General features: G+C 50.2%; 1 protein-coding gene and 1 pseudogene across 1 annotated transcript in view; one reads left to right on the top strand and one right to left on the bottom strand.

Annotated features, from left to right (window-relative positions):
- The first annotated feature begins 5,547 nt into the window (after positions 1–5,547).
- Npffr1 (neuropeptide FF receptor 1) overlaps positions 5,548–24,875 on the top strand; it is a 34,108-nt gene continuing 14,780 nt past the window's right edge. Inside the window, exons 1-2 of the mRNA XM_004623972.1 lie at positions 5,548–5,558; positions 19,348–19,662. Of these exons, the coding sequence (XP_004624029.1) occupies positions 5,552–5,558; positions 19,348–19,662 (322 nt within the window). The 5' untranslated portion in view covers positions 5,548–5,551. The remainder of the gene's footprint in view (positions 5,559–19,347; positions 19,663–24,875) is intronic.
- On the bottom strand, positions 7,308–7,366 carry LOC111818674 (annotated as a pseudogene).

Genomic DNA, 24,875 nt, shown 5'->3' with positions numbered 1-24,875 from the left:
GAAGGAAACAAAAGACAAGAAAAAGTGCCAAGATTGTCTAAGCCAAATGCCAACACCTAGGGCCAGGAAGCAACACACAGTGGAGCTCAGTACACGACAGTATGCTGATTTCGCACACTGGAGAGCTGCTCTCATTGCTCTTCTCACCCGCTGCTGGATGAAACGCCAAGCCTTTGATGTCCAGCCAAGAACCTTGCCTCACGGCAAGCAGAGTGCCCTACAGCCCCCTGGGCCACAGCTGGAGGCTGGCAGGAGATCAAGTCCCAGAAGGAGCAGGAGACAGTGCCTACTCCTCCCAGCCTCACTGCTCAGGGACCTGTGAATGCACCATGTTGGGCTTCAGGGACAGCTAACGAGGCCAATGAGGAGGCACTTGGGAGCTGGCCCAGAGCCCACGCATCTCCACCTGCGCACACTGGAAAAGGCACTTGGTACCTTCTTTCCTGTAGGGGGCAGCACCTAAGTTGCCTCCACGAGACACAGTGCAGGAGTGGTGTGCGTGGGGGGTTCATTCACAGCCCAGAGCCCATAACTGGCTTCATCTATGTGGAGAGCTATGAGAATGGGCACAATAGCTCTGGACTGTTTATGAAGGGCTGGGTCAACTGGGGCAGATTCCCAGGAAAGCAGGGAACAGTGCCTGGATCTGTGTTCAGTAGAAAAGTCCAAAGGCGTTGACTGTGAGGACATTCATGCCCACAAGTCACACGTGGATCTTGTTAAGGGATTCTGGATAGAGACTGATGCTCTAATTGGGTACGCATTTGGGACTTGTACCTCTACATCTTCCAGAGCCTGTTATTCCAGCATGTAGCATGCAGAGAACCTGCTAGACATTACTGCAGCCACTTCTAGTTCTGCATGGTTCTCTATTTCCTTCAGGGCAAAAACACGGATCTCATACTGGCGGGGCTTCAGGCAGTGAGGCCAGAGTGTGAAGTGGGAAGATGGTCCAGCCTGTCAGGATTGATTGATTGATTTTTTTTTTTATATGTATTTAGTACAGGGTCCACACGGTCTCACTACACAGATCGGACTCATAGTGATTCTCCTGTTTTCAGCCTCCAAAGTTCTGGGATTACAGGGGTGCACCACCACACCCCAGTCTCAATCACTGTCTCAGTGTGCCCCAGGGGTGGGGCCGACACAGCATGCCAGGTATCGAACCCCGGTCCCTGCGTCTGCCTAAGCAGGCACTTTAATCTACTGAGCTATCTGGCCGGCCTCAGCCTGTCAGGATTTAGAATGAGTACCAAATTAGAGCCTCAGTCTCTACCCAGAATCCTTTGACAAGGGGCTGTGGAGATGGCTTAGTGGAATAAACACTTCCCTGGCAAGTGCAAGGGCCTGAGTTCAGTCCTCAGTTCCTCAAAAAAAAAAAAAAGAAAAGAAAAAGAAAGAGAAAAGAATTCTTTGACAAGATCCACATGATTTGTGGGCATGAATGTCCTCACAGTCAACACCTCTGGACTTCTCTATTGAACACAGATCCACAAGTTGACATGAAACTTCAGAATCCTTGCCCCTAATTAACAGTGACGAACAGTGTTACAATGTACTCTGTCACAGGCAGGCTTGTTGAGCTGTGTTTCCTTGCATGCAGGTACTAGCTGAGTACCAGCCAAAGTTTCTTAGAATCAGTGTCCAGAGCCCAGACGGTGGCTTGGGGGAAGGCTAGCAGAGGCCTCTAGGATACCCCAACTCCTCCAGAGAGCTGCTACCTTGTCCTCAGTGGTACCATTCCTAGAGATGTTTTGCCTGACAGGATGGTCTGAGTCCTTCTTGACTCAGCCCATCCCCAAAGCTCTATGGCTGCCTAGAATGTTAGCCCCGGCCAGGGAGTTAGACTTCATGGGGTGTCTCCAGTCCCTGCTCAGGGAGATTCTGCATACCTGGACCCTCTAGAGGACAAGGTAGACTGTCAGAGTAGGAAAGCACTTCTGGCCCAAACCTCTCCCAGTTTGTAGATGAGAACACCGAGTTGCTGAGGAAGTATTTCAGAATGTTCTAGAATGTTCCAGAGGGCAAGTAGGAAATGTATGTAGAGCTAGTGGAGAGCCCAGACAAATGCCTGAGCTTCCTGGCTTCCTGTACTGAGTTCTCTCTGTCCCTGTAAGGGCCTGCTATTTGGGAGCTCACTTACTTGGCGTATCTGGCCTCTCTGCCAAGGCTGCCGCTGCTGCTGCTCTGTGACTGTGGGAATAAGTCAGCCATTAGAGACCTTGTCATTTATAAATGCAGATAACGGCAGTGACCTGCATCCTTGGGGAGAGCTTGCTAATAAGCATTTTAAGACATTTGGAAGGAGATTTTCTTCAGAGGCTGGTTTAGCGGGGGGAGGAGTGCTTCCTGGTTCCCAACTCTCCCACACATCTCAGAACGCATCTCCAACTCTGCTTACAGAGAAGCAGGCATGTGAAGTTAGTGCAGGACTGTGGGTTCCCTCAAGGACCTGCATCCAGAAGGGAAGCTGGGATGGGTCTGATGAAGTACCTGACGTGCACAAGGAGGATTTGTTTTGGCTTGTGGCCACAGTCCGTGGCTGGCAGAAATATCATGGGGGAAGGATGTGGCTGAGGCTAGCTGCCCACCTTCCACAGGCCGGAAGCAGTGAGTGAGCAAGCAGAGAGCAGAGTGAGAGCAGGGGCGGCGAGGGACAAGGACGTCTCTTCTGGGTTGTGCTCCCAGGGACCCACCTCCTCCAGCGAGCACACCCACCTCCTAACAGTATGTCAGCTGTGACCTCATCAACAGTGAATTTACTGATGACTAGAGTGCCCCCATTCAACCTTCCCAAAAGCCCTACTTCTGAACACATGAGCCTTTGGGGGGACATCTTAGATGAAACCATAGCAGGCACATTTCAGTGAATGGGACAGGGTCTCCGCGATGGGCTGAATGTTTCTATGCCTCCATACGTGATGTCCTAACCAGTCCTATGTGACTATTTGGGGACTCACAGGAAACACCGAAATAATATCTGAGGGATTGGGCCCTGATCCTCTAGGATTAGTCTCTCTCTCTCTCTCTCTCTCTCTCTCTCTCTCTCTCTCTTTTCTTTATGGAACCAGGGATTGAACTCAGGCCCTTGAGTTTGCCAGGCAAGCGCTTATTCTACTGAGCTATCTCCCTGGTCTCTTTCTTTTCTTTTTCTCTTTTTATGTATTGAGTACAGGGTCTTACTACACAGATCGGACTCGTGGTGAGCCTCCTGTTTTCAGCTTCCCAAGTGCTGGGATTATAAGCATGCACCCTGGGGGTGGGGCCAGCACAGCACGCCCGGGATCAAACCTGGTCCCTGCGCCTGCCTAAGCAGGCACTTTAGTCCACTGAGCTATCTGGCTGGCCCTGGGTTAGTTTCTTTATAAAGACCCCACAGAGGGGCTGGGGAGATGGCTCAGTGGAATAAGCGCTTCCCTGGCAAGTGCAAGGGCCTGAGTTCAATCCCCAGTTCCGGAAAAAAAAAAAAAAATCAAAGAATTATGCATTTGGGGGGCCTGGGCCTAGCTCAGTCCTTTAAGTGGCTGCTTCCACAAAGCTGTCAGCCTCAGGTGGCTGGAGTTCGAACCTCACAACTCTCTCGCTGGCCAAACGTGCCCTGAAGGCATGCGAGGAACAAAAAAAAAATCCTTATAAAATAAATAAATAAAGACCCCACAGAGCTCCCCCTCTTGTACATGCACACCTGTGAAGGACTGTGGGCGCACAGAGGAGGAAGACAGTATCTACAACCAAACAGGCTGGACCGTCTTGGACTGCCCGGCTTCTGGAATGAGCTGGAGGAACTTTCTACTCTCAAGGCACTAGTCTAGTGGTGTTTTGTAGTAGCAGCCTGAGGAGACTACTGCCAAAGGAGAGGGACCCCACCCAGCCTGGGGACAGCCACTAGGCCAGAAATATTATGGAATGGTACAGACAGCGGCTGTCAAGTCCCACTGCACACTGGAGGCCTCTAAGGGATCTTTACACACTGCTAATCTGCTTCCCAGACTTTCTGACTTAGCTAGTGAGGGCTGTGACCTGTGCGTGGAGAAGACGCTGGTGAAGAAGCTCCCCTGGTTATTCGGAAGTGCAGCAACATCTGGGAGCCACCGGGCTAAGAGCTGTTCTAGAGATGTAGGATTAGAGAGCCAAGGGTGGAACACGGATGGACAGCCGGACCGGGTAGGGCGCACCGCACAGGCCCCGGAGGAGGACTGTGCCCTGCTCAGCAAGGAAGGCCGGCGTCTGGTGACAGAAGGAGGCACAGAGGAGTAGTGGTGGTGCAACGGGTGTGTGCAGGGGGTGCCTGGGAACCCGCAGAGGAATGTCAGCAGGAAGGGCACAGGGACATCTGATTAGGGGAGCTCGCTGCGGGCAGTGAGGCGGGTGGCCCACAGGCACTGTGACCATTCACACACTTGCTCTACTATTCGTGTCTCCTAATGGGAGGCCAAGAGAGGCTGTGATGGTGACTGTCCCTCCTGTCCATGTGTCAGTGTCACGGGGGGGGGGGTCTCCCAAACACTGCTGCCAAGGCCCCAGCCACTCGTGGAGACGGCTTAGCGGCTGGGCTCCACTGGACCAAGTGAGATGCCATTTGTACAAGAGGATCTCAGCACTCCAGCGAGTTTCAAAAGGGAATGAATCCCCCACCTCCCCATAAGGGAAGAAATAGATGGATCACTGTCTCACCTGGAAGCTGACAGCTGTCTGTCACACAGCAAGAATCTTGAATGTTATCTGTTGGTGCCTGACCTGAAGAGGGTAGGACAACTGTGGTTTCCAATCCAGCTCAGGGGTCTGTTAACTGTGCATCTACTATGTTCTGAGCAGAAGCTTTGACAACCCCATCTTTTCTCCTTCCAAACCATTTCACAAATGCAGAAACAGAAATCGCCCAAGGGTGCACACCTGGGGCGTGCCTGGGCTGGGTAGTTCCGATGCTAGTAATCATCCAACAGACATCTTTTCCCACTCTCCTGGGGGCGCTCAGAACTCATGGGGCTCCCCCAATCCGCCTGACGGCCTCCTGTGTATTCACCTTTCCTCTTCTTCCCAACAAGACCCAGGAGTCTGGACACCAGACTAGGGTCCCCGGGGTGAAGAGTGAGGACCCGGGCTGGGCGCCTGGAAAGGGAGTTGCTGGGCGTGGCCGCTGGGGCTGCAAGTGGCTGCTGGTACTTTGGAGGGGAGCTGGGACCGCGGGGACAGAGTTCAGGGGGAGCCGGGCCAGGGCGTCCTGGCTCGCCCTCACAGGTGTGCCGGGTGCCATGGTGACGGCGCGGCTCGAGCCCCCTCCTTCCCTCGGCAACGGAGGGAGGTGTGGGGCTGCGGGCGGCAGAGTCCGGCGGGCAGCAGCGCTGCGCTCCTCGAGTCTCGGCCTCTGAGCAGCCCGCCCTGCAGGGGCTGGGCCTGCGAGCGCCCCCTGCCCGCCTCCGCAGTCCGGCCCACAGGGCGCTCTGGCGGGGAACCCGGGCCCAGAGGAGGCCCCCGTGACCCTGCCCCTCAGAAGGTGCCCGCTGCCTCCCTCCATCGGAGACTGTCCCGGGAGCGGGCAGGAGTGGGCAGGATGGAGGGTGAGTGACCTGGACCAAGCTGGAAGGTGTCCAGGGTACATACCGGGAACAGGGGCCAAGGGGGAGGAGTTGGGATGGGGGGGAGTGATGGACAGTGGCTGGCAAGAACCAGAAACTGGCACTGGTGTGTGTGACAGAGACAGACAGGACAGACAGGGAGACAGCCTCCGGGGGTGCCTCTGTGTCAGTGGTGTGTGTCTGTCTGTGTGTCCGTGAGAGAGGCAGAGTCTTGGGGTTGTTTCTGTATCCATGGTGTGTGTGTGTCAGACAGATAGATAAACAGAGGGAGAGAGGAGAGAGACTAGGGGTTCCTCGATGTCCGCGGGGTGTGTGTCTGTTGTGTGTGCGCGCCTGCCTGCCTGCCTGCCTGCCTGCCTGCCTGCCTGTCTGAATGTCTGTCTGTCTCACTGTTGGTCTGTCGGTCTGTCAGTCTGTCTGTCTGTCTGTCTGTCTGTCTGTCTGTCTGTCTGTGTCCACTCACAGTCACTCACATCTGAGCAAGAATTGGTGCTGACTTTGCTGCTGGTTGGGGGAGGGAGCAGGAGAGACGGGGTTCTGGAGGAGGCAACCTCCATGCGGAGAGGACTTCTCTCTCTGGGTAAAGGAATCAAATGGACCCAACCTCCTAGACCTCAAGTGGTCCCAGGCATAAGCTGCTTGCTCCAGCCTAACCAGATGGGGGTCCAGAACTCTCTTTCAGCCCACATGGGCAAGGGAACTGTATTTATAAAGGCTAACAAATTAAAGGACTTAGGACCGGGCCACTGGTTTGCTGGGTGTTTCTGAGCTTGTGCATAAACCTTTCTGTGCCACTGGTTGGTTACCTATCTGTTGAGTAGAGAAGCTTGCATTCAGCTGGCTTCACAAAACACGCAGTGTTGGACAAATTCATAAGAGAAGGCTGCTGTGAGAGGCAATAAAACCCTGAAATTCCAATAAGTAATTGCAAATGCTGCTGTCGAGATGAAAAGGGGATTTTATCGAGGCTGTGCTTGCAGCCTTCCCATGAGCAAGGGTTTGAAAGCACAAACCATGAGTGGCCAGGAGGAATTTGTGACCCAGGATGCCACTGGAGGATTGGCAGGATCTATAGGAACAGCAAACTGCTGGAGCCCTAGTGAATGGCAACCAGAGAGATTGGCAAAGACAGAGCAAAGAGCCTTCAGAGTCCAAGTAAGAGCAACACAAGGAAATCTGCTCACATCTTGGTGCTTGCAGGCAGGCGAGCAGAACAGGACACAGGCAATTTTACTTCAAATTGTGAAATGAGGAACATAAGGCAGAAATTGAAGCCCTGCACACACACGGCGAGGAAGAGGCTCCGAGCCGCCTCGAATGAATTCACCCCTGCAGACCCTGGCAGGACATCCAGGGACCCAGAGCATGTGCAGACATAACCATCACCTTAGAGGAAATTACAGAGAATGAAGGAAGCTCCAGAAAACTGGAGCTGTGCAAATGTACTGGTTTTTAAAGTGTGTGTGGGTTTTCTTTATTGAGGATCAAACCCAGGACTTTGTGTCTGCTACGCAAGTGCCGGCCCCCTGACTTATGCCCCCCACAATCCTACATTTGTTTGTTTGTAACAAAGTCTTGCTGTGTAGTGCAGCCTGGCCTTAAACTCATTGTACAACTGAGGCTGGCCTCACACTCAGGCAATCCTCCTGCTCTGTCTCCCAGAATGCTGGGATGATAAGCCTGCCTCACCACTCCAGGCTCACATGGTGTTTAGGTACCTCTAAGAAGGTGACAATGCTTTAACCACCCTTATCAGGGGAGTGCCAACCTTCTCTCCTTTTGTGCAACACCAGGATCTTATTTATTGACATGGAGGGATGCTCACTGCCTACGGTGGACAGATCGTTATATGAGTTCACATTATGAATGGGTTGTTGGTCACAGGAGGGCCGATTTTTGAGCATGTGTCCCACGGTCCCCTTTATGCAGAGTTGCAGAGGCTCTCTGCTGGGGATGTGAACGAAGCATTTTTGCAATGAGATAGTGATGCGCTCGTTTGGATTCCCCTGCTTCTGAGCACACCCCCTGAAGCGAGGGTTTGGATTCGGGGAGCAATGCAGGGAAGCAGAAGTGAGTGTGTGAGGATGAGTTAGTGTCTCAATTTCTCTTCACTCCTTGCTGGGGCAAAACACCCGACATCCAACATGAAGGAAGGAAAGATTATTTAGCTCAAAGTTAGTGGAGGTTTCAGACCATACTTGGCTGGCTCCAAGGCAGGGTGGCACATGGCAGAGGGCAGCTGTACATGGTGGTGGAAAACAGCAAAGAGCAAAGAAAAAAGCAGTAGCTGTGGTAGCTAGCAAGCTTCTTTCTGTCCTTAATTTCTCTGCAGATTATCTGCCCCAGGGCAGATGTAGCACTCACATTTATAATCCCAGCATTGGATCATGAATTAATCACCAACTCTAGAAGCTGCCCCAGTGACTGCACAAGGCTTTGGGGGAACACCTAGACACAAACCATAACAGTTAGGGGGGGGGGGAGGCAAAAATAGGCACATCACTGAACTAGCTCTCGCTGTGGGCAGTTGCGGGTTCTATCCCGTGGGGCCCCTCTAAGAAAACAGCAATGATTTGCCCCCTAGGAGATGGGCACTGAGCACTACTTGGTCTTCCCCATTGGCTGAGGGATACTCTCACCCTGCAGTGCTGGTTTGTTCCTTTGTAGCATCAGAGAAGGCAAAGCAGGGAGACCTCTGGGCACCGGGCTATAAGGAGCTTCCCTTCTCCACTGAAGACTTTGGGCCAAGGGGATGAGACCCAAAACGTTGAAAGCAGGTGGAGGCCAGGCATGGCGGTGCACAACCAAATGCCAGCTGTTGAGAGGCTGAGGTGTGAGGATCACCATGAGCTTGAGGCCAGCCTGGGCTACCTTATGAGTTCAAGGCCAGCCTGAGCTGTATAGTGACACCCTGTCTCAATGAAAAAAGACAAAAACCACATGGGTTAACCTGAGTGTGTGACTTTCCAGGATGTTCTCTCCCTTTGTAGTATTCTGAATTGTTTTATAGTACTTGCTAAGCATGTCTTTTTTAAAATAAAACTATTTTCAGGACTGCAATGTAGCTCAGTGGCAGAATGCTTACTTAGTATGTGAGGGGCCCCGGGTGGCATCTCCAATATGGGAGAAAAAAAATTAGTGCTTACTAGGAATCTGTGCAAGTGCTCCCTGAGAACAAATCAGACTAAGCCTGCCCAAATTCATCCTTCGGAGCATCTGAGAGGTGAAAAGATGAATCATAGCAATTCAGCAAGATGCCGAGATTTGTCATGAACCCCTGTGCAGGAGTAGAGAGCCACAGGGATGCAGCTGAAGCTCTGACTGACAACAGGGGTTTCATTAAAGGCTGGATAGCAGTCACTGGGGGTGGCTAATAGGGAAAATGAGAGCGAGGTATGCTTATCAATCCTGCAACGCGGAGCCATAATACCCACAGGGCAATGGATTGAAACTAAGATAAGGAAATTAAGTGGACACGAAATGTGAAGTCCTGAATTGAGGTCCTCGAAGTCAGTAGCACACATTTAAAACAGGGACATCTGGCTTGTATTCTTGAGGAAAATTGTGGGGGCTGACAATGGGATGGGCCAGTGGGCTTCTTCCTGGAGACTCTGGGATGTTAGGGAGGGGATGAAGGCCAGGGAGGGTACTGATGCTGGGGATAAGCTCATGCTTGTGTGGCTCCAGGAGATCTCCAAATCTCAGGAAGACATTCCAATCTGCATCCCTCAGGGCTGGCCCAGAACCTGTCTCCCCACAATTCCAGCTTGGGCCTCAGGGGCCCACAGGTCTGATTACTCCCTGGGAGCCTAGAGTGGGTTTTCTTTTGTAGCTGGACCAGAAATATGGCCTGGAGGGGTCTCTGAGGGCCCAGAAGCCTCCTCCCAACTGGAGACTGCCTGCTACATAGATGCTGGGTGTGGCTGGGCTGTCCACCTTCTCTGCTGGGCCCTGACTGTGAGTTTCCTAGAGTGAAGTCAGCAAAAGGACAGCAGATCAGATCAGATCTCACCCACGTCAGTCTCACCTTAGTGTAGTGGCTTCCCCGGAGCCCCTGGTGACCTCTCCAGCCTGTGAGTGCTACGGCGGAGACAGCCCCAGAGGCTGGGAGACCAGATGCCCACTCTGGCTGGAGGTGGATATACCTGTGAGGAGGTGGCCCTTGCAGAGCAAGGAGGTCACTGGGGAGAGGAGGAGGGAAGCACAAGCCAGCTGGTCTTCCTCTGGGGCAGCACTCGGCATCTTGGTGCCTCTCCCCCTTTCTCATGGAAATGCAGCTGCTAGAGTCACTATGCTTTGTCCTTTACCACAAAGCACTTTCTTCCCCACCCCAGAGCTTCTGGTCCAGCCTGAGAGGTAGGCAGGGAGACTGCAGCGTCCCATTTGGCAGATGATAAAGCTGAGGCCCCATAAGGACAGCATACCCTGGCTTCACTCCGTGAGGTCTGCTGGCTCTGCACAAATGACCCAGCTTCTGGGGCCACCTTGGGCTGCTATGAAGATCTGCACTTTCCTGTCCGGCTGTGGACTATGGAGGGGAGTCAGCTGTGGCTGGGGAAACAGGCTGAGTGGGTACAGCTCAAGTCCCCCGTCTGTCCTGCTTCTAGAGGAGCAGTGAGGAGACACTTCAACAGTTCTGCTCGGTCGCCGGGTGGCCCATTCTGTAAGCAGCTGCTCAGCCTTGATTTTATAAATTAGGAAACTGAGGCATGGTACATGGCACTGATAATATGGCTAATTTTACCAATTCTGCTCATGATGAAAACATAAAAGAATGAAATTCAGTGTCTTCTCAAAGCCCTTCACTGCTCTCTCATTAGTAACTGAAATTGCATCAAGAGCTTTGCGTTTTCTGATTTAAGGTTTGACTCCTTTTGAAATGCAAATGGCCAAAAGAGATACTGTACTGGGAGCCACTATGACTCATCTCCTCAAGCATGTGAACCAATTATCCAACTCTTTTCTAAACAAGATCTTGAGACATTAAAAAAAAAAGAGGGGGCAGAAAGAACCCAAGCTGCTTGGGACAGGGACTCTGAGACTCTGTGGTGATGTAGGTTGAGAAGTATTAGGTGGAGGTTAAGTGTTCCAGGAACCTAAGTGCCCTCTTTCTTTACCTCTCAGATGAGTCCTTGGCTGTGGCTCTGCCTCTGGTCACTGCCGTCCTCCTCCTGCAGGTCCAGATGATGTGGCAGTGTAAGCTTCGTAGCAGGAGTCTTGGGGAGGACATCCAAGATCCTTCCGGGTGACTTAACAGGGCTGAGATCTAACAGTGGGAAACGGCAGAGGCCGGGCAGGGGCGCGGCTCAGACCAGGAATCCGGCTTTGTTGGATGGATGCGGAGTCCTGTCAAACAAAAGCAGGGGCTGCGAGCTGTATTCTGAGTGCAAGCTTCTTTGTCTTTGAGCTTTGATTTTCCTATGAATTGAAAAGAAGTCTCCATTCTTTGTTAATGCTGTATAAAATACGTTCCAACAGCAATGAAAACAATACATAGTGAAATCTATTTGCTACAGCTAAAGCTGTACTGGGGGGATATTCAGGTCCCATGTTAATGGCCAAAAGTCATTGATCATGTAAAGGTTCTTGCCACGTGCCAGAGAGAGGGACACATTCGGAGCTGAGTTGGGCATGAATTATGATGCCCTAAAGGGGTGTTCAGTTTAGCAGAAGAGAAAAAAAAAAAAATCCTCCCCACCTCTACCGCAGGCCTCCACTTCCTTTAAGTGGACTGGGAGTGTAGACTTATAGGAAAAAAGACAATTTAGGTTTTAATAAGAGACAAATGGCTTGAACCAGCACCTTTTCTGAATGCAGATATTGATGGGGAAAACAGAAAAGACCCAAGAGTTCCTAAATGAAGTGTTGGGAAAATCCGCAGGCATCAGAGTAGGAAGGCGCGTGCAGACGGGAACACCCGTGCGGGTTCCTGAAGGAGTGCTGTGAGCTTGGCTCTCACGATCTGCAGCCTGTGCAAGCCCAAATGGATCTTGCAAGACCTACTTGCTCTTACCATGAAAGGACCAGGCTTGCAAAACTCACACTGCACGGCAATACCTGGGGAGGGTGGGCTCTGGCTCAGGCTGCAGAAGGGGGGCAGTACGAGGCCGCAGTCACAGGACACCTCCTTCCACGTGGATCCCTCTGCATATCTGCCTTCCGTTCTCCTGGGTAGCCCCCACACAAGCCTGAGCAGCCCACGACCCAGGCTTGCTTCCCTGGGAAAACACGCAGAGGAACGGGCACAATACTATGGCCCTTCTATCTCCAGGCAGCGTGGCAGAGAGCCCATAGGTCTCTGAGACCTTTTCATTTACTCTGATAACTCTCTAGGTCTGTAACAAGCCCATGGAGGGGACAGGGGCAAGAAGACTGGGTGCTCTGCATTTGAGAGCTAGAGAGGATGAGAGGACTCCCTGGCTCATGTACAGGTACAGCGGGGCAGCAGGGGGATTAGTGACTCCGTCATTGGTCCCACAGCTGTACCAAGCTAAATGTAGCTCTGTGTCAGAACTGTACAAAGTCACTGGCCTTTTAACTGCCTTATAACAGTGAGGGGCCATCTTGGCCAGCTCTCAAGGCCATGCCTTCTGGTTCTAGGTCAGTGTCCCTGCCCCTCTGCAGAAGCACTTCCTCCTCAGAGGTCACTGCCTCCTTAAGAGGCAGTGGGGAGAAGGGCACACATCTCCTCTGGGGAGCAGAAGTCTTGGATATGTGGTGCTATTCCTGCCCAACTTTACTGCTTCTGCCACGCCTGGGGCTCTGAATCTAGACTCTGCCAACACCTTAGAAGTCCAGGACGATTTGCTGGAAGCCCTTGCATTAGCCAAGCCATTGGTGTTACAGCAACAGAAACTAGAGCTGGCCAACTTAATGGGTGTCCAGGCTGGGTATAGCAGTGCATACCTGTAATCCCAGCCCTCAGGAAGCTGAGGCAGGAGGATTATTGCAAGTTTGAGACCAGCCTGGGCTACAAAGTGAGCTTGAGGCCAGCCTGAGCTACATAATGAGACTCTGTCTCAAAAAGACAACAGCAACAAAACCAAACCCACAATGGGTATCCAAGGTGAATGTGGTGATATGTGCCTGTAATCCTAGCACTCAAGAGGCTGAGGCAGGAGGATTGCCAAAAAGGCCATCCTGAACTACACAATGGGACCCTGCCTGAAAACAACAACAACAAACAAACAAAGGGTATCCACTGGGGAGAGAGGGATCATTGAAAGGAAAAATGTGCTACTAGGACCCAGGGATGAACACAATGCAAAAGAGATCTGGTGGCCATCTTTTGGCCAGAAGTAAGTGTTGACTCCTGCTTGACAGTCTCTGAAAAGGACTGAGAGGAAGTAGGCTGACTGCCCAGGAAGTAAGTCACTGTGCACAAGGGAGAGGAGAGACAATGATGCAGAGGGCACCAAATCCCTAATACCTCACTTACTCCCCTGGAAATGTGTGCCAGGTATCTGGCATTTCTTTAGGGAGAAGATCCACTGCTCTTGAAGACCAGAATTCCTTTCCAGACAGGGACCGTGCACCATGTTAGGAAAATGTGAAGTGAATTAAAATGCATCAGGCTCAAAGTTTGCTGATCCCGAAAATGGTAAGCTCCACTAAACCTTGGGCCTTGCGGATAGAGATCGGAAAGGTCAGTGGTTCTCGAATCCAATTGCACAAGGAAATTACCAGGAGAATTAAAAACAAAAACAAGCAAAAAAGCAGTACCTTTACTCCCCCACCCCCAGAATTCTGATCCACTCGCTGGATGTGAGGAGCGGGGTCTGCCCTGTTCCAATCCAATGCCTTGGTAATGAGTCAGGGCTGAGATCTACTGGTGATGTAATCGGCGTTTTATCACAGGTGACAGAGTTTATTTCTGATTAAAAACAATGAAAGATAGAAATGGCGTAAAGAGACACTACCCCCTTGGATCAACCCTGTTAATTTTTAAAAGCTGATCTCCAGTTTACACAAGAACACTGTTCTATGGGCTAGGGCTTTATAACGCAGGCATGCGCTATCTCAGGGCCATACCAATAGGTCCCTATGTGCTCCTAAGCCCACTCCTCACGATGCTGCATGGCTCATCCTGGCAGAAGCTGGATCTGGGAGCAGGTCCTTGTCTAGGTGCTGGCTGGTGTGCCCTGCTGTGAAGGCTCAGCTGATTGGGATGCCCCCTGCAGGGTGCATCCCTCCCTGAGCACTTCTCCTTGTGCCAGTCTGATTGATGAAAAGGTTACCCTGATGTTCCTTTGTAAATGAATGAATTTGAACTTTCTGTTCCGAGAGCTTATTAGTCGCTTGTTCCATTTTGTCCTCTGTACTGATGGAAGCTGGTGTTTTTCAGCGGATCCAGCGCTGGGTTTACCCAAAAGCTCCCAGGAGGTGGGGTTGGGGTGGGGTTGAGGAGTGACCGTGTCTCTGGTCTGGGACTGGGTCTCCAAGTGTTACCAGCACCAAGCAGCAGGTGGCGGCAATGTCGATGTTGTCATCTGGGTGTTCCTTTCTTTCTCACCCGTAGGGCGGCTCCCACTAAGAGTGTTGTAAAGTGCTCTGCTCACATCTGTTGTGCAGTCTACACAGCGCCACTGCTCCCAGCTGGGCCGAGCAGCCAGTTGGCTCCAAGCTCTGCATGTTACTGCCTTGACCAAGTTTTTTGTTCTGTTGGGTTTTTGGTATCAAACTCAGGACCTTGTACTTGCCAGGCAGGTCCTTGTGCCACTGAGCTATATCCCCGGCCACGTATTACCTTCTTGAAACTTTGCCACCACCCCTCTTTGGTAGGAATTAGTTTATCTTCATCTCAGCAATAGTGAATCTGGTTTCCAGGGAGGTGACATGGGTCACCCTATGTTACAGCCAGGCAATGCTTGCAGTTCTGTTTTAAAGGTGAGACATGGCATACTGAGGACCGAGGCAGGAGGGGAGGTAGGACTTCCCAGAGTGGGTACTCACTGCCAGGGCAGGATGCCTTTGAAAAACACTTTTTTTTTTTTTTTTTTTTTTTTCGGAACCGGGGATTGAACTCAGGCCCTTGAACTTGCCAGGGAAGCGCTTATTCCACTGAGTCATCTCCCCGGCCCCTTTATTTTCTTTTGTTTGTTAAGAGACATGCGAGAGAGGATCCAGAGTCTTCCGAATGCTGAGCAGTACTGCATCTCCGACTCCTTGGCCCTGCTCTTTAAACCACAGCCCCTGGATTTCTGACTCCCTAGGTCAGGGATGAGACCTGAGAATTTCTGCTTCTCCTAAGTTGCAGGTGATGCTGATTCTGCTGGTGTGAACTGCACTCTGAGCACTACTGTGCCTGTGCCTTGTCCCTGTGTTGCCTCTCAGTGGTCCAGAGCTCAGCCTCTGAGATCACCAGCTGCTCTGGAGTCAGTCTCATTATGTCCCAAGGCCTCCAGGAGGTTAATTTGGTTTAATGGTTAAAAATTTCACAGGGTGCAACCAAAAGGGCACCTGGCAGATCCCAGAAAGGACAAGCCCAAGGCGTTCTGAGGTCTTCTGCTTGGAGGCTAGCAGCCCTCCTGTGTAGGAAAATGCCTGGTACGGGAAGAAATTCTTCCTCGGGAGAAAGGACCAGCACTCAGTGACAGAAGCTGGCTGGGTCCAGCATGTTGGCTTGGGAGAGGCACTAGAGATGGGCAGTGTCCCTCTCAGACACTCTCCAGGGGCAGATTCTAGAAAATGGCTTCACTTGAAGGCCAAGGGAAGGGAGTTGAGAAAGCAGGTAGGCTGGAGCCTGCAAGGTCCTGGCAGCTTCCTCTGCCCCTGCACACCCACAGGTTTCCCCATCATGGTGATACAGGGAGAAAAACTGGTCTTGCGCAGGTGATCTCCAAACGATATAGGGAACCTCCAAATGACACAGAGAAAAACGAACTCTGGACCTGACCTGCATGAGTTCGTGTTCTCTAAAACTGAAGAATGAATTTTAGGAGAGAACGGAGGTTATGAGCAGAATATATTTATTGAAAGAAAGCTCCTGTCCTGAGAGAGGGACAAGAGGGGGGGCCCGAGTGGGTAGTTCCCCCCAGGAAGTTGTCGCTTGCAGGGACTTTTGTAGAGGAAAACCATGTGGTGAGGCGGGTCTAAGATAGTGGAGAAGACATGGGAACTTGCTTAGTTGGCCATGAGGTGGGACAAAACTATGGTCAACCAATGAGATTACAAGCACCATTGCTCAGGTGAAATTGATTAAATCCAGTATCAAATGGGAAAGCGAGTCATGTAGCAAGCGGGCACGAATACGGAACAGGGTCTCTTCCTGTTGGAGATTGGGCTAGTGACTTATTTGGGCTCTTTCAAGTTGACTGAGACTATTTAGGATATCAATCCCTAATGCCCATCCCTAGGGAAGTATGCAGCTGTGCTTCCTCTTTTTTTTTGTCTTGGTCTTGAGATGTGGCCCACATGGGAGTGTGTCTCTTCCAAGTTGCAAAGTCACCTTGTCTTCCATCTTGTCTTCTTGGGGGCCTGGCCCTGTCTGACTGCCTATAATATTTCTGTCTAACTCGGCTGCCTGCAGCAATGGGCATGGCTCAGGATCCACTTAGGGCTCAGCACCACAATCCCTGTGCCAGGCCTGGGGTAAGTGGCACCTGTCCTCGTCTCTTCCTCCAGGGGCCTAAAGGCACCTTCAGCACTGCACTGCCTGCTTTGAGCAGCACCCTGTCTGCTGGTACCAGGATCCACACTTCCCCTTCTGCTTCCTATAAATATTTATTCATTGCTCATTGATCAACAGTTTAAACATTTAGTAGGTGCAGGCACTGCCACGAACAAGAAAGGGAACATCCTTGCTCTCCAGGAGATGATTTTTAAAGATATGGGTGGCACAATAATCCTAAAAACAAAGTAGGAACAGATTGAAGAACATGAGTAAGGTACTTTACATAATCAGCTGGGGCTGGGAACAGAGCTCTGTGACACAGCATCTGGCCAGCAGTGCAAAGTCTTGAGTTTCATTTTTGGTATCAAATAAATAAATAATCAGGTGGGGCTTCCCTGGAAGACAATGTTTAAGCTGAGAACCAAAGGTGGGGAAGAGTCAAGGCCTGGGGTTAGAAAAAGCAGGAGTATGTAGGGCCCGAGAGGTTCTGCAGAGGGCTGGGAGATGTCCACAGGAAGCAGACCACCCAGCGTGGGTGAAGCCTTGGTAAAGAATGTGGATTGTATTTAAAATGCAATTAAGGCTCTGCATACTGCTCCTGAGTGGGTGCTAAAATAGTAAGTGAAAAGCTGATGGGGAACTTGATGGTGGATCAGAGCGCTGTCCCCCGAGGCGCGGCCGAGCAAGCCTTTCCCTCCAACCACTAATTATAGGAAGTGCAGGCCACAGAAAGCAGAGTATAAAATGGCATCACAAGGGAGCAATCAAAAAAAAAAAAATCTGTAGGAAACTTACAGATAAATGATGCCGTCTTTATGACAAATCGCAGAGGGGAAAAGACGCAGAGGGGGAACCTGTATACCTAGAGTCTCAGGAGTCGCAGCAACCCAGCGCAGTACGGGCTTGATGGCAGATTTTATAAGGCTAGAACTTAGTGAGTCACACTGCTAGGTCCACACCCCCCTGCAGTGTAATGTGGGTGCTCCTCCCAGCAAGAGGTGGACACTGTGTCTCCACTGGCTTAATCTGGGCTGCTTTGGCCAATGGGATGAGGCAATAATGATGTGAAAATGCCAGCTTCTTCATCTGTTCTTGCCACCCCAAGAGCTCCATTCTCTAAAGAGCCTCTGAGAAGCCGAGGCCAGTAGAGAGTGGAGAGTGCACCCCGTGCCAATAGCCAGCACCAACCACCAGCTCCAGAGGGGAGGTTGTCTCGAACCTTACCGCCCCAGCCAAGCCTCACACAGCTACAGCTGCAGGAAAGAAACCTGCTGAAGAATCAGCCCGAGGCCAAGCCAGGTGCACACCACGAAGGCCTGGGGCGGTCTGCCATATAGCGATGGGATGGGTGGTAGGGATCTTGTCAGATCCTGTATTTTAAAAAAATTAGGAAAGCATCAGGGAATTTTGAGTGGAGGATGCTGAATATTTGATCATAATGTAATGTAACTTAATGGTTAATTTTGTTAGACTCAATAATGGTGTGATCGTGGCTTTTAAAAAATTAGAGACATATTTTAGAGACACAAGCTGAAATATTTGCAGATGAAAAGGAACAGTGTCTGGTATTTGCTTCAGAATGACCCAAAAAGAATAAGAGTATGGCTGAAACAAGGTTGGCCTTCAGCTGATCGTTGTTGAAGGTTGGAAAATTATACAAGGAAATTCGTTATACTTCTCTCTCTAGTCGTAGTTTGTTATGCGACGCTCCTGGATAGGCTCACTATAATAAATAGTCTCTCCTGCCCACAGTTGCTATCTTCTATATTGTAACAACGGTTGCCACTGGATGCCCTTGAAAAGCCCTATCAGGAGTATCATCCTGTCTTACCAGGCGCAAGAGCTTCCCAACCCGCCAGCCCCCCCAGCCCCCACCCCCGCCCCCAGTGCCTCCTCGGCCCCTGCTGGCTTCTGACGTTCTGATGGCTCCCGTTTATTGGTGGCCCTGCTACCCCCGGGGCCTCCGGCCCCCAGGTCTCAAGCCTCCAGTGGGCCTCCCGGCCAGTGGCTGAGCTCTGGGTGTGGCAGAAAGGTTCCCCAAAGACTCCCCATCCCCTGGAATGGGCCGCATTCAGTCCCAGAGGAAGGCGGAGGAGAGCGTGTGAGACAACATTGTGAGTCACCAGGACTAATGACTTCCCAGAAGAGCTGTAGCTGGACACCGAGCCGCTTGCTTTGAAACACAGCTGGGGAAACACATGTCCCAGCCTGGTCCTGAGGCAGAAACACGCGGGGCAGGGCCACCTTGCTGCAAGCTCATTATGGAATAAGGGACCTCAGGCCGCCCCGCCCACCTGCAGATCTGTTGCTACAAGGAGAGGGAACCTTGCAGGAATCATCGGGCAAGAGGTAGAGTCGTGGAACAAGAGCGTCTTAGTCCATTTTCTGTTGCTGTAACAAAATACCCAAGATTGGGTCAGCTGTAAAAAACAGTGGCTTATTTAGCTTGTGGTGTTGGGAGCTGATAGAGCCTCCACACCACCTTTGACGTGGTGAGGGTGCCGTGCGGGGAGGTGGAGCAAGTGTGCGGCATCACAGCCTCTTCTCATAAAGACACTAATGCCTTCACGGGGGCGCCACATTTAGGACCTAATCTGATTATCTCCCAAAGACCCACCCCACTTTTAAATAGATTACAGGATTTTTGGGAATTAGGATTGGAGCAGGTGAACTGGTGGAAGATACATTGAAACCATAGCAAGGATCAAGCTGTGCCCATCAAGGATGGGGGGCATCTTCTGGCGGAATTGGGCCAGGCAGGGAGGGAGTTACGAGGCAAATGCCTGGGCCTTTTCTCTCTTCTCCCTTTCTCTCTCTTTTAGTGCATCCCATTGGCTAAGCCCAGTCACAAGCCAGAGGGCAAGGGAACCCCAGGGGTGTAGGCCGTAGTGGTGACTCCATCTGTGGCCCTGAGCAAAGCCCAAGAGGATGGAGCACGGGTGGGTTGGGGGAGTACTGATGGGAATGGGCCTTGGGCAAGATGGGTGAGCGGTTGGGGTGCAGTGGTGACTTAGAAGGTATGAATGGATCCATTGCCATCAAGTCAAGCACGTGGCTGGGGGTACCAAGATGAGCCACACTGAAGGATCTCACTCCTGGTGAGGAGTTGACCATGACTTTTTGCCTAGAGTCCTGATTTCTATGCTCTTTTGGTCCTAGGGGAGCCCCCCCAGTCTCCCAATGGCAGCTGGCCCCCAAGTCAGAATGAGAGTAACATGGAGGCTGCCCTGGCTGTAAACCTCACCTTCTCCTCCTACTACCAGCACTCCTCACCGGTGGCGGCCATGTTCATCGTGGCCTACCTGCTCATCTTCCTGCTCTGCATGGTGGGCAATGCCCTGGTCTGCTTCATTGTGCTTAAGAACCGGCACATGCGCACTGTCACCAACATGTTCATCCTCAACCTGGCTGTCAGTGACCTGCTGGTGGGTATCTTCTGCATGCCTACCACCCTCGTGGACAACCTCATCACAGGTGAGTGTGGGTAGCAGGAGTACCCTCTGGCCCCCTCTTGTGCTGTCAGCTAAGCCTGAAACAGAAGACAGAAATCATTGCTGGGCTGGCCTCTTGGCAAAGATACCGTTGTCTCAGACTCTCCAGACGGTCTGCTGGCTGAGGGGATCCGACTGGAAATAATAGATACAATGAGTTAATCATTTTCTTTGTGTATTATGTTACATATGCTTCATGCATAATCTTAATTAATTCTCCTAGCAGTCCACAAAGCATGCTTTATTATTATCCTCATTTTGTGGATGAGAGGATGTGCTCAGAGTGGTTGAAGGAACTGGTCTTTAGTTACATGGCTGCTAAGTGTCCAGGTCCACACTCTCATGCCCTGACTTCGAGATGTACTACCCCACAGTCCTACTGTCTCATGTAGCTGCCTTGGGCAGAATAGGGACTGATGGGAACAAGTTGAGGGGAGGCAGATTTCCTCTGCCTAAGTAAGGACCACACTTCGAGCTGTCAGAGGATGGTCCTATGCAGAAAGTAAGGAAGTCCTGTCCCTGGGAGGAGGCTGGCTGCCACTTAGCAGGATTGATAGGAGGTGTGCACACAGAATGGGACCACTTGGCCTCTAACTCCTTACCTGTGCATCCTGCAGATGTCCAAATGTCCCCATTGTCACACACTGTCCTTTCAGAATGAAGGGCCCTTGGACTCCAGGCAGCAAGGGACTGATTTCCAGAGCTGTGGAGACCCCTAGAGGTCTGGTTGGCAGGCTCTGAGCTCAGAAACAGGAGCTCAAGTTCCAGATCCTCCCTTTGGAGTGGCTGACCTGACGGTCCAGAGGGGCCACAGCCCATGTTGCTGTAGGTTCTGGGCCCCCAGAAGGGCAATGATGGCAAGTCTGCTTCTCTCAGTAGCCCTGGACTTGCCACTGGAACCTCTACTCCCAGCTAAGCCCCGGCTTCCTTCAGGGATGCTGAAAATCACCTGTGCTTGGCTGTTATGGTGAGCTCATAGGTGGTGAAGCCTGTGTCTGCCAGTCCTGAATTCTAAATGATTCTGAGGCAGGCAAAGCATTTGCATGGTCCAGTAGTCAGAAGTACCAACAGTGCCCAGAGAGAAACCCCTTCTCCCTCTGCTCTGGCTCCAGCTTCTCTGCTAAAGGATGATGCCAGCTTCTGGAGTCTCTTTCATTTTTTCTTTCTTTCTTTTTTTAAAAAAAATTTTATTTATTTATTTGTGTGTGTGTGTGTGTGTGTGTGTGTGTGTGTGGCCAGCTCAGCCCACCAGGGGGCGGGGCTGGCTGGCATGTGGTGCTGGGGGATTGAACAGCGATCCAGGTGCTTTTGCTAAGCTTGTTCTAAGTAGGTGCTTTAGACCACTGAGCTATCTCACCAGCCCCATCATTTTTTCTTTTATCTTTTTTTTTTTCAGTACCTGGGATTGAACCCAGGACCTTGCGCGTACCAGTCAGGTGCTTACACTCCTGAGCTATCTCCCCAGCCCTCTCGTGTCTCTTTCCAAAAATGCTTTGTCCAAATACAGGCAAAATAAAGAACACTATCTTTCTGAGCCATCAGTTTTATACCTTCCCTCCCCTGATTAAAAATAGATCATGTGTTATAAGTAAGATTCATCAAAATCAACCTATTTGTTAGTGATCCCATATTAATAAATAAACTTCTTTTCTGCTTAGGATGCTGCTGTTTGGAGGCACTACACTTTACCTTGGATGAATGTTTAGTTTCTTATAGTCTTCTTCTTTCTTTTTTTTTTTTTTTCCCAGAACCGGGGATTGAACTCAGGCCCTTGCGCTTACCAGGCAAGCGCTTATTCTCCTGGGCTATATCCCCGGTTCTGAGTTTCTTGTAGTCTTCTTCAATTAAATAAACTCCACACAGCTCCTCTCCTTCTTCTTTACTCCCTCTCTCACAACCTCCATCTTCTTTTCCTGCCCCAAGTGCAGAGGATTGAATTATTCACGCCACAGTTCATGGCATCATGCAGTGTCACTTTGCTGTGAAGCCCCTCATTTATTTTGTGTTATTTGTCTGTTCCCTTCTATATTTCTACCCTACTCCACATCCTCTCGCAGATCCATGGGGTGTCATTCTGTTGTATTTATTTTGCACACACTGTCTGCAAATGTGCTTGGATGTGTGCATGCTTTACATTTAAATTATTATTATTTTTTTGTTCAGGCACAATTCAACATACCACAAAAACACACCTTCTTTAGTGACAGTCCCACAGGTTTTGATGAGCACAGGCGGTCACACTGCCCCCAGGCAAGCCTGATATAGAGAACGTCCCTCACCCTACAAGGCGCCCCCACCCTCCCTCCTCTGGAGTTCGCTCCTCCCTCCACACCCTGGCACAGTCAGTCCATTTTCTGTCAGGACAGGAAATACAGTTTGTCTTTTGTGAGGATGTTATATAAATAAAACTATACAGTACACAGCCTTTTGAAGCTGGTGGTGTCTCAGTTACTCTCCTCTTGTTGCTGGGACAAATACCCGACACTCAAAAAGAAGGAAGGAAAGGTTTAGTTAGCTCACTGTTACTGGAGGTTTCAGTCCACACTCAGCTGGCTCCAAGGCAGAGTGGCCCAGGGCAGAGGCAACAGCTCAGGATGCAGCAAAGAGCAGAGAGCAGAGGGAGTGGCCGCAGCTCAGGCAGCCAGCCAGACAGCCTCTCTCCCCTCCTTACAGTGTAATGCAAATTACCTGCTCCAGGGCAGGTGCAGCAATCAATCACAAAGTCCAGAAGCCACCCCGTGAACTGCATGAGGCTCTGGGGGAACAACTAGACACAAACCATAATAGGTGGGCTTTTATTTTGAAATTATTTTATTTATTTATTTTCTTCCAATATATTTTCATTTATTCTCAAAGGCAATAGAAACTATCTTAAAGTCAATGCAGGGACTTTGTGTTTCCAAGAGACATTTTAAAATGTACTGTTTCAGTAGAAGTTTAAAAGCTATACCTTGCCCCGGTTAGCAATGGTTTTAATTAGAAAGTCACTCCTTCCTGAGTTAGATCCCTGGTACCACCAAAAAAAAAAAGGCAGTCCTCACGTTGTCAACGTTTGACACCAGAATAGAGCTCTACTCTGGAGTGGTATCAGATGGATACACATACTCCTGGGGACATGTGCTCCAGTATATCCAGGTCGCTGAGGTAGGCCAGTAGCAGTCACATCTTATCAGTAAACTAACTTCTACCTGGCAATCCTAGTTCCAAAGTGATCAGAAGAGGGCTGAAGATTATGAGCAGCAGGGTTGGAAAGTCCCTGGGCATTCAAGGTTCTTCCAGAAACATTAGCATTAAAAGGCAATTATGCTATCAGCTGCAGAAAGGACAGTTTTCCCTTTTCATTCTCTTCCCTGTGAGCTGCTGCTGCTGCTGCTGCTGCTGCTGCTGCTGCTGCTGCTGCTGCTGCTGCTGCTGCTGCTGCTGCTGCTGCTGCTGCTGCTGCTGCAACCCACGAGAACTTGAACTTGCGTTGGAGTCTGCGCCGGGCTCATCCTCTGGCTTCTGGCCACTCAGGGTGCAGGGTGCAGCAGCCTGAAATAACTTTAGACTAAAAGAAAAGTTGCAAAACTAATACAAAGCGCCAGGTATAGAGGCACACAGTGGTAATCCCAGCGCTAGGGAAGCTGAGGCAGCAGGATCACTGTGAGTTCAAGGCCAGCTGGAACTACATAGTGAGACCCTGTCTCAAAAACCAAACCAGGGGCTGGCCAAATAGCTCAGTGGATTAAGCGCCTGCAAGCAGGCGCAGGGGCTGGGTTTCAATCCCCAGGCCTGCTGTGCCAGCCCCACCCCGGGTTGCTCTGAGACAGCAATTGAGACTGGGTGCAGTGGTGTGTGCCTGTAATCCCAGCTCTTAGGAGGCTGTAAACAGGTGAATCACTATGAGTCCAATCTAGTAGTGAGACCCTAAACACCCTCTAGACCCTTTTCTATAATACAAAAAAAAAAAAAAAAAATCAAGAATAGTACAAGGAATTCTTATGTCCTCTTCACCCACATTCCCCTAATATTAATATCCTAAATAACCATAAAATAGTAATCAAAACCAGGGAATGAGCATTAATATATAACTGATCAGCACACTAACAGAATTTCATTCATTTCCCACAGATGTCCTTTTTTTAGGCATTTGAGATAAAGTCCCGAGAAATATAGTTCAAAACTCATATCCTAAATGTTGAAATTCTAAAAGATCAAAACCTCTAAAGTCTAAAATCACAAAAGCTCAAAATCTGAAAAATATAATTCTGGAAAAAATAATTTTTAAAATGTCTTTAAAAACCATCTATTGCCAGATGAAGTGATACCTGCCTGTAATCCCAGCCCTTGGGAAGCCGAGTCAGGAGGGTTCCCCTGAGTTCAAAGCCATCCTGAACTGCTTATAAGACCTTGTCTCACAAAACATTTTTCTTACTTTTTTTTTTATTTATTTTTTTTTGTGGAACCGGGGATCAAACTCAGGCCCTTGTGCTTGCCAGGGAAGCGCTTATTCTACTGAGCCATCTCCCTGACCTTTTCTTACATTTTTCCAGGGAAATTTATTTGATAAATACATAAAAACTTGACAGATGATTTCAAAGGTCACTTTACACAACAAAATAGGCTATATCATAATAACCAAGTCTTTTTGAGCATAAACACTGCAGTCAGAATGCTTTTGGCAGTCATACAGCAGAATGACAGTTCTGAGCAGATGAACTGTATTACTAAAACAGTAAGTAAAACAATGAAGTGTGTAAATGTGTATCACTATGGTTGATCGTGGCGTATTCCCAACCTTCTAACTGCAGTCATCTGAAATACCAAGACGGCCTCAGGCTTTTGTGAAGATTGATGCAAAAGCTTCAGCGCATCATCGGCCTGTGGGCTGTCGCCCGCAGAACCAGTGTCTTGAGAAGTGTCATCTCGCATACGTGCAGATGTGCAGACAGGATGTATCTTCATTTACTGAGGATGTTTTCAGAGTTGTGCACAAACACAGAATGCTGACACACAGTCATCGTTGTGATGGTGCAGTCTTGTGATGTCAAGTTGGGAAAAAAAAAAAAAAAAAGCGTAAAACAAAGCAGATGGGCCAGGAAGATAGCTCAGTAGAATAAGTGCTTCCCTAGCAAGCACAGGGTCCTGAGTTCAGCCCCTGGTTCCGCAAAAACCAAAAACAACAAACAAAGCAGAGCTCCCTAAGGGTCTTTACAC

Source organism: Octodon degus, unplaced genomic scaffold (genome assembly GCF_000260255.1).
Source record: "Octodon degus isolate 3935 unplaced genomic scaffold, OctDeg1.0 scaffold00005, whole genome shotgun sequence".
In the NCBI taxonomy this organism is placed as follows: Eukaryota; Metazoa; Chordata; class Mammalia; order Rodentia; family Octodontidae; genus Octodon; species Octodon degus.
This window is presented reverse-complemented; position numbering and strand designations above follow the sequence as displayed.